At 28.6% G+C, this 10,191-nt stretch overlaps 1 protein-coding gene across 2 annotated transcripts; it reads left to right on the forward strand.

Annotated features, from left to right (window-relative positions):
* Positions 1–6,051: 6,051 nt before the first annotated feature.
* On the forward strand, positions 6,052–9,332 carry LOC129302266 (BAG family molecular chaperone regulator 1-like). 2 transcript variants are annotated; one of them, XM_054941023.1, is made up of 5 exons: positions 6,052–6,319; positions 6,569–6,922; positions 7,034–7,290; positions 7,382–7,528; positions 8,715–9,332. In XM_054941023.1, exons 2-5 carry the CDS (start codon positions 6,730–6,732, stop codon positions 9,024–9,026), a joined length of 909 nt encoding a protein of 302 aa, XP_054796998.1. In that variant the 5' UTR covers positions 6,052–6,319; positions 6,569–6,729; the 3' UTR covers positions 9,027–9,332. The 2 variants fall into 2 exon arrangements, with proteins under 2 accessions (XP_054796998.1, XP_054797008.1); XM_054941033.1 differs by having other exon boundaries at positions 6,579–6,922.
* Positions 9,333–10,191: the final 859 nt, after the last annotated feature.

A 10,191-nucleotide genomic window follows, 5' to 3' on the forward strand; every position in this document is an offset into this window, starting at 1 on the left:
CTTATTTATTTGTATGCTGTGTTTGATATGCAACCATTCACTTGAATGTAAACGGAAAAAGGTTAATGGAATGCATATCAATAAGACATTTGGAATGAAGGAATTGTATTACTTCCCTTATCCCAATAAATAATTCCATCAGCATCTCTTGCGTGCCTTGTTTCGCATGAACATTAAAAAAGTGAAACATAATAATCCTATTTTTCATCTAGTTTAATATATAAAAGTTAAAAAGATCACTTTCTTTCTTCTTTAGTATGATGTTAACATTTGAATTGAATCTTCTATTTCTCACTCTATTTTCCATTCTCTTACAAACCAAATGAAACAGGCTTTATCCTTTTTCAGACGTGCCTATTGCAAATTATCCTATTGATTTGCCTATTTCTGTTTTCATTTATTAATTCCTATAATTGTATGTGATTTTTAAAATTGTCCTGGCATACAGTAAGAGAGAGAGAGAGAGAGAGAGAGAGAGAGAGAGAGAGAGAGAGTGTGTGTGTGTGTGTGTGTGTGTGTGATGTTAACATTTGATGTTTTTTCTTATTCCTTGTTATGGGGCGTGACTCACATTTGATGTTTTTTCTTATTCCTTGTTATGGGGCGTGACTCAGGATTCAATAATGATGAGTTACATAAAAAAATTTATTGTTATAAAAAATTATTTTGGAAGTGATAGCTTTACTTCATAAAAACAAAATAATAATTGAATTTTCTCAAAGACCATGGGTGAGATAATCAGATTGTTCACATGTATATAACATTTAAAAAGAAAAAATAGTATACCTCCTAGTATTTGAAGTCACATTAAATTTTGACTAATTTGAATTAAATTGGGCTGGGTTCAAACTTAGAGGTAGCTCTTTTAAAATTCTTTTTATATACACATACTTGAATCTTGAATTATTACAATTAGAAAAAATTAATCTGTAAGTTATTTATATTTTTTCTCATTTTTAATTTAGGTCCTTGTAGTTTATTTTATTTTAATTAAACTCTTATTTGATTGATTAAATATGTTTGTTCTTGAGTGTTAAAAGATTTAATTTTTTATTTTAAAAAAATAAAATTAAAATATTTTATATTTTTATTAAGAAATTATATACTTTTTAGAATTAATTACATAATTTTTATAACTCAAGATTTCTATGTAATTGGCTTATGTCCTCTAAATAATTTTTATGCATATAGAAATTTTATAAAAAAATTAAATAAAAATGTAAAATATTAAATCAAATCAAATTTTATTTTTTCTCATTTTGACCAAAAGTATTAAATATTTTTTTATGAATTTCAAAAATAGTAATTTTTAAAAAACTCAATTATTCATTAATAATTTTGAATTGTAGAGATTAAAAAATTTAATTTATCAAACTATAAGAAATTAATTACAACAAAATAAATTACAAGAACTTAATTTAAAATTGAAAAAATTAGTAGAATCTGCATGTTAATTTTTTTTTCCTTATATTTACCAAAAATCTAGTCTCTTAAAATTTCAATAGAGCTAGCACATATTTTAATGTAAAAGGATGAATAGGCCCATAATAATTATCTTTTAAATCAACATGACTATAAAAAGCAACTCAAATATTTGCAGGAAGGAAACCTTGATTGCCTATTTGATCCAGGCAAAGACAAGACAAGCTATGCAAAGCATTTATATAAATGAACATATGATTATTTAGTAAAACTAGTAATTCAAGCTAATCAGGTTCAATTTAAAAAAATTTATTCAAATTGAGTTTAAAATATAAAAAAGTTTAGATAGCCAAGCATTGCATTAATATCTCGGGCTTATTTAGATTGGCCCAAATATTTAAATTATTAAATCTTATTTTATTTTTATTTTTTTAGCTAATTTCAATTTTATTTTTTAAAAATTAATATTTTTTAAATTTTTATCTTATTTAATACTATTTTATTACTAATAAATAAATAATTCACATATTTGAGCTAAACTCATTCTGTTTCAAGCTTCACCCGAATTTCTTTGAATTTATACGGGTGGCCCAAATAAGTTTGCAATAAAAAAAATATTTTAACTTCCATGCCCATGCCTGACTTTAAAATTTTTTAAATTCATTTGAGCTAACCTATTAAGTTTGGCCTAAAAAATTGCTTCCAATATTTAGTTACTTCTAAAATGAAATTGCATCAAAGTAGAAAGAGACAATTGCATCAAGAAGAAGAAGAAGAAAAAGAAAGAGAAAGAGACCATTGCGTGTGAATAATCCTACTTGGTTTAGTTAATTGTTTTAATTAACCAACTTTATTCCAATTTTGTCTAAAAAAGAGTTCATCTGTAGTTGAGTTACGTCAATATTTTAAAAACTCTATTAATGGTAATCCTGAAAAAAATGTTACATCTTCTCTTATCAAGTTGGTACAAACAAATTAAAATTTGAAAAATTTTATTTAAAACTCTTGGATCATACTTAATGAGAATTCACTTCAAACCGGAGGAATTGAAGTAAAATTAAAATGTAGAATAAAATTATCTCATTGTTCCTCATATCCTTTAATTTTGTACTGAAATTATTTCCTTACATGAAGTTATTTGTTAACTTATAGGAGTTTCTTATAGTATTGTTGAATCTTGATTTTCTTCCAAATGTTTTCATCATGATAAAATGAGTTGTTTATTTTTCTACATGAAATTGTTTATTGACCTACATATATAAAATTGTTCATTGACTCTAAGAGGTATTTATATCATTACTAAATCTTGATTTTATTTGAAGTATTATAATTATGATGAGTTGTTCATTTTCCTACATTAGATTATTCATTAACCTACAGTAAGATTGCAAGCTAAAATTAAATACTTAAATATTTTATTTCCAAAATCATTAATTTTCAAAATTACTAAAAGCAAAAAAAAAAATTACACCAGTAAGAACGTATAGTTAATATATTCATAATACTACATGCTAAATACTCCTGTCCCATTTCAATTGCCGTTTTAGCAAAATATTTTTGTTCCACTTTAACTGTGATAATTAATATTCGTCTTTTTTTTCTGTCAAATTCTTCTCTTAACTAGTAATATTGTTCGACTTGATAAAAAAAGAAAATACAATAACAAAAATTTAGTTAAATCACATTGCTGTCGTTAAGTTATTTATTGTTTTTCTTAATCATTACGCCAAAACTTCAATGTAAGAGACTAAAACAGAACTAGATTTAAGTTATATATATATATATATATATATATATATATATATATATCTCAAACTACCTTTTAATTACTTTCAAAGTTGCACGTCATTATAGGCTTGCTGGGATATCTAGACCTGCGTAGGGTCTGATATATGTTGTTCCTGCGGTTGTCTGACTAAAATCTTGTTAATTACTTGGTTGAGATAAAGAGAATTATTAGTTAAATATAAAAAAATATTTTTAAAATTATTCTTAATTAAATTAAATATGCTAATCCCTGGATCTTTCAAATTATCAAGACGGATGTTTTTGAAAGAAAAATGGATCTCAATTTTTTATAATTAGACCTAGTAAAAATTTACTAATATAAAAAAATTATTTTTATATAATGGATCTCAAGAATTACTAGTTAAATATATAAAAAATTATCTTTAAAATATCTCTTAATTAAATTAAATCTACTAATCCCTTTGGATCTTTTGACAAAAGAGAAAGGAGAGTCTTTTCTAGATCTAATTATAAAAAATGAATACATATGGTACATATTGTCTCAAGCATTAATTTAATTTTTTAAAATATTTCTTTTTGTACCTTTCAAATGATCAAGATCTTCGACCTGCATGCATGCATGAATGAAACAATTATTTATTCTGGCAAAAAAAATGAAACAATTATTTATTTCTTTTAAAAAGATTTGTAGAGAGTACTAAAACTAAAAGTGAAGGAGACAACAGACAAATTCATTTTTTAAAAAAATATTAAATATTTTTTTTATTAAATTTTATGAAGGATAATAATAGGTAGAGTATTTAATAAATTAAATTTTTGAAATGAATTGTATGGATTACAAATTCTAGGTTTATTCTTTTTTTTGCAAAGGTTAAATGACAATTTTTTACCCCTAAATTATAAATCCAAGAACATCCAAGACTATACATTTATTTTTAATGTAATGTTCTCTTTTAATATTTTAAAACAATGCAATATTGTTCATATCGGTAACAAATGTGAATTTTGATCATTACTTAACTATAAAATTCTAGAAAATTAAATTTTATGTACTGTGAGGCAAACTTTTGTGCTTATTTACTTTCTTAGCATGCCTTAAATTTTGTTGATAATTTCAAGTGTGCTTTTGATTAAATAAAACTTTTTTTTCAAGAATCAGTGAATGATGAAAAGATTGTGTCTCATTTTATAAGCTAATGTAGCTTGTATCCATTTTTTGAATTAACAGATCTTTATATTATTCAAAAAAATTCTAGAAAATGACCTTAAAAAATGGCACAAAACAAAAAAAATTGCATAAAAGTCTAATCTTTTATATAATTTTTAGGTTCTTATCTATAATTTTTGATTATTTTTCAGTCATTTTAATTTCTTTTTTATAATTTTTCACTTAATTATAATTTAAGTTAATTTTTATTAAAGATCCAAATAACATTATATCATTTTTAAAGAGCGGAGTAAAACATTACACTAAAAAGTACTCAACCCTCTCTCTCTCTCTCTCTGGATTGAAAAAGGACTCAATTCTCAATTCTCTAGTTGAAGAGTGAAATTGCCAAAAAAAAAAACTTGTTAATAAATTAAACATTAAATGTGAAGCAAAATTGCTACATTGCATGTGAATATATTGATAACAACAGATCTTTTGAAAAGTTTTCCTTAGGTAATGATAACACATTATAGAAGGCCGATTAACCGAAGTGCAACTTTGTCACGAGGAAGAGAGAGTACACGTGTGACCAGTGCAGCGAAAGAGAAGAACATCAGAAGAAGCTTTTGCGGCACAAAAGAACGCCGTTCCCCTAACTATAATTTCTACTCTTCCCACAAACTAACTCGCCACGTAACCCTCATCTGCGTCCCACTAAATGAACACAATACCCAAAGTACCCCCTGATTGATACGTGTCAACATAAACTCACAACTTTTACCTATGCTGCATTCCACCTAATGAATGGCATCCCAACAGTTCGTTTTTATCTCAGTTTTTCTTATCCCTTCTCCAGTCTCTTGGCAGCTTCTTTCTTTGTTTGTTCTTTTTTTTATTTGGCGGCTTTGGTTGTTCGCTTTCCGTGATTATTATTTCACTAATTAATTAAATTAATATAAATTAGGCTGGTACTAAAAATTAGTATTAATTGGACTATGGATCCTATACGCATATGAAGCTTACAGTGAGCCACAATTTATGTGTAGACTTATAAATTTCCATTTAGACCTGGTATATAAAATATGGCAAAGATGAAATGGGTGTAAAAGTTATCATTAGATTTTTTTGGTTATGACAGTTATCATAGGGTTAAACATTGTTAATGTAACAAAAATAAACTTCCAATAAAATTGACATTATATATTGATATATTCATATTTATGATTTATTAGCAACACTTTTTTTAGAATTACACATATTATGTATGAGGGAAAAATCACAACATTAATGACCTACAAATAATATATTTTTCCTATTTTTTTAGTACAAATTAAATATATTGATATCTTCAGGTTTACATATCTATATTGTATTGATGCAGAAAGTTGCATTGTATTTGAGTGATGCATACAGTGTGATTCGTTCACACAGACTAAGTATTTTATACATATGATATCAATATTAGTATATGGATTGATGATAGATTATTATATTAAAATATATCGAATTTCGTGTGTTGCATGTAGATGGTGAAATGGGCAATACCACCACTCATTAAAATTTTTATATTACGTGTAGGTAGATAAGAATATTATTAATGATTGATACTGATAATTATAATTAAATATTCATAATTCTAACTAATTAATATTGTAAGTAAATATCTAGGTCACAGCCTGCCAGCAGACTTAGCTGGCAACTCTTCATTTTTTTTTTTAATTCATTTTCATTTTCTTCCTCCCTCTGTTCTTCATCGAGTCCTCCGGAAGAGAAGAGAGAGACACATTCCGCATCATTGGAATTCTCTCTCTCTCTCTCTCTCTCTCTCTCTCTCTCGTTTTTGACTTCACGTTGATTCATCTGCACTCTCCTCAGAATTATCGGAGTTCAGGTTCTCACCTCGGTGTTCATTTTCTCGGGAAAGATTTAGGCGAGAAAACTGTCGCGCACACATTCGGCCGTATTTTGAGGAAAGATCTGTGCGCTCAAATTTGGCAGGTTCAACTTTTTCATTCCCCTGTTTTGTCACTTTTCTCCGAAGAAAATAAAAAAAGAAAAGAATAAAAAAAGAAAAACTCCGCCGGAGCCGATTCTTCTGGTCACCGACCGGCAATCTCATGCGGTTGCCTTCAACTCCAAGATTAGGATATTGATAAGCTCCAATTTGTCTTCTCTTCTCCAAGACGCAACCGATTAAAGTCTCTTGTAAAAAAGCTCTGTAATGCGACTCACCTGTTTCTAAAACAGTTTGTTACAGCCATTGGTTCGAGTGGACGGCTTCAAGTTCAAACTCAGATCGCTGAGACTCGCAGTCGCGGCAACGAGAGATCTAATTATTCTAAGCTTCGTTTGGCTTTGGAAATTGGAATTCAATTCACACAAACACTTCGTTTCTCGCGAGGAAGAAGATGATGAAGATGAACGGAATCTCAGGCGAGCCGCCGGCGGCGGCGGAATGGGAAATGAGACCTGGAGGAATGTTGGTACAGAAGCGAAGCGCCGAGGCGGATCGGAACTCGGTGCCGGCACCGACAATCAGAGTTAGGGTTAAATACGGGTCAACTTACCATCAAGTCAACATTAGCTCGCAAGCCACATTTGGTAATAAATAACTCTTGCCTTATTTACTTTATTTATTTCATGTTACTTTTGTTTATAAAACACTTATTTATTGTTTTTTATGGGATTATTATTATTATTATTAATTTACAGGGGAATTGAAGAAAATGCTATCTGGGCCTACTGGGTTGCACCACCAAGACCAGAAACTGTTGTACAAAAACAAGGAGAGAGATTCAAAAACGTTCCTTGACATAGTAGGAGTGAAGGACAAGTCCAAGATAGTGTTAGAGGAAGATCCAATTAGTAAAGAAAAGAGATACTTAGAGATGAGGAAAAATGCCAACATGGAGAAAGCTGCAAAATGCATATCACAGATCAGCTTGGAAGTTGATAGACTCGCAGGCCAGGTATTGAATCTGAATCTGGTTAGTGATTGATTATGGAATTGATTAATTATGGAATCTGATTAGTGATTAATTGTGAGACTAATTGGCTTAGGTGGGTGCTCTTGAATCGATTATCAGTAAAGGGAAGAAAGTTGCTGAATCGGATGTGATTAGTCTGATTGAGCAGTTTATGAATCAATTGCTTAAATTGGATGCTATAATGGCTGATGGAGATGTTAAATTGCAGAGAAAAATGCAGGTAAATTTTTATTTACCTTTCAAACTGACCAATGAGTCTGAGTTCTTGTCATTATTGATTAGATTTTTCAGTTCAACCAAAACAATAACAAATTATTATGTAATGTTTGAGAGCTAGAAAAGTATTTTAAAAAAAGGTATTAAAGAAATGAAAAATATATCTACCACATTTTTTAGACCTACTTTCCCTTTTCTCTTTATTTTTTCTTTTTTTGGCATGCCAGACATAATATTTTGTCTTAATTTGATTTGGTTTTAAATGTTTTCAAAAGGAGTGTTCAACAAACCCAGCAGCTTGTTAGGCCCTGTCCTCTTGCTATATCCGGTTGGTCTCAAACCAGGCTATGTCGGCCACTTATTTAAAATAATTGAATAAAAAAATAATAATGGAAAACAATAAAAATCAATTAGGAATATATAGAAAAAAGTTACATTTATAATTTTTATTTAAAAGCTTAAAAAGTAGTCCCTCCTATCCCTATTATAGAATACCTTTTAGAAGTATTTTTTAATTATAAAATAAGATACACTATGGGATATGTATATTATGTTTTCCCAATATTACTTCCATTTAAACTTATTGATTATGAGAGAGTGTAATGCAAATTAATAAAAATATAAACATTGTATTAAATCAAAATTTTTTCCTTTTTAGCCAAAAATATTAAATCAAAATTTTTATAAACTTTAAAAGTATTCTTGTTTTGAAAAAGTTTATCATTCATTAATAATTTAATTTTTAGAAATTAATATTTCAAAATTATAAAAGTTTGATAAAAAATAAATAACATGGATCTAATAATTTTAAATTAGGAAAAATTAGAGGCCTATTTATTACTTTTTCACATAAGTATATACAATATAAAATTTGTAAAAAGTCACACTATTCATGAGTCAAGCGTATTTTAGGAGGCTAATTTTTGTGCCCATTTTTTAGCTATTAATGCTCAGGATCACTTAGGTGTTTGAATTATTTTTGATCAACTTCCACCTTACTTGTCAAGGAGGTGGATGAAGAGAGGAAGTCCTCTCTTGATCCTGGTTGATGTAATCCTGCTTTGTTGGGGTTGCTTTGCTTCTTTTCTATTTAAAAAAAAAAAAGCGTATTCTATTTTAGATTTGGTACCAAATACAGGTTCACTTTCGAAGTCAGTATTATAATGGTAATAAATTATAATGATGTACAGGTGAGAAGAGTTCAGAAATACGTGGAAACACTGGATATGCTGAAAATCAAGAACTCAATGCCACACAAGAACGCAGGTCACAAGCATAATACCCAGCAAAAGCAAAGTCTTGCCCCAATTGTTGAAGAGCAACCACAACGGTATTCAAACGCTGGAGGAGTTGTGGTCACCACCAATTGGGAGACATTTGACTCTGCCCCCTCACCATTAATCCTTGCCACGTCACCACCTGCTTCCACGTCAGCCACCAGAACCACCACAACCAATAGTAATTCGGTTCTTCCCAGGTTCAATTGGGAATTATTCAACTAATTAATAAAAAGTCATGGGAGTACCACGTATTTGTTGTTGTAATATGTGTCGTTTTGCTCTTGGTAGTGTCTTTTTGTTCTTCATTCTTTTCTGTACTTAGATATCTTTACCAAACCCCTTTTGTTTGTCACTTAGTTCTTCTAAAGAAAAAGAATAAAATAAAATAAATGGGGTTGATATTATGTGATACGATAGTCATATTATCATAAAAATTGTAGCGCTCTTGTGATTCGGCTACCATTTGTACGGTCCAAATTTTTGTATGGATATGTAATATATGTAATTGTAATTTCTGTTATTGTAAAATTGGCCCACCCATCTATGCAGACTGTGGCCATATTTGATATTTTTATGTAGAAAAGGAAGTTACTTAAATTCGATCCCTTGCTTCTCTCGGGGGAGAGAAACCAATAAAGCAAAGTAAGTTAAAAATAAATAAATAAATAAAGAGACGTCTGAACTGAAAGTCTAACAAATTGATGATTAAAAATATTGTAATTTAAAAATTTTCAAAGGTTATCAAAGAAAATCAATATTGAATAACATGATTATACTATTTGGGTTATAAATAATGTACCTTCTCTGGACATTGTTTATTACAACTATAGCTATCTTTCTTATGTTTATAATGTGGTATTTTTTTAATGTTATTATTGGGGGAAAAAATCTCTTGATGTTATAAATTTTATAACTTGTACTCCATATGGTCTTAATTATAAGTAAAATTTTAATCCCTATTTAGTTCTAAATACAAGGAAAAAATATAGTAGTTCAATTTTTTTTCCAACCCTCCCCCTTCTTAACTATAACAAGTTGTTGATATAACATTTCAAATTTCTAATTCAGAAACTAATTATTAATTAGAAATAAATTATTAAATTAGTAAATTAATTGAAAAATCAAGATTTTGGATGGTAAATTGATATTTGGACATGTTAGAATGTTGAATGATTAAGATTGAATGAAAGAATGGCAATTTGGCATGAAGTGTGTGAGCTATAGTGGGAAGTTTCTCATTGTGCCATGCGTTGTGACATATGTGTCATGGATCAGACGAGAGGAGAGAAGGAAAAAGGGAGGAGGAACATGAAAGAGAGGGAGGATGTAACATCTTAATTTTTAATCCCCTAATTTATTAAGCTTAATTATAGTAATTAAGCAAATT

The sequence above is a fragment of the Prosopis cineraria genome, unplaced genomic scaffold, assembly GCF_029017545.1.
Source record: "Prosopis cineraria cultivar Desert tree isolate PC_DT_omini unplaced genomic scaffold, ASM2901754v1 PC1, whole genome shotgun sequence".
In the NCBI taxonomy this organism is placed as follows: Eukaryota; Viridiplantae; Streptophyta; class Magnoliopsida; order Fabales; family Fabaceae; genus Prosopis; species Prosopis cineraria.

Excerpts from the sequence above, each read along its gene's own strand:
- LOC129302266 (XM_054941023.1), top strand. The coding sequence starts at position 6,730 with ATGATGAAGATGAACGGAATCTCAGGCGAGCCGCCGGCGGCGGCGGAA. Across the intron at positions 6,923-7,033 it reads TAGCTCGCAAGCCACATTTG|GGGAATTGAAGAAAATGCTA; the intron begins GTAATAAATAAC and ends ATTAATTTACAG. Across the intron at positions 7,291-7,381 it reads TTGATAGACTCGCAGGCCAG|GTGGGTGCTCTTGAATCGAT; the intron begins GTATTGAATCTG and ends TAATTGGCTTAG.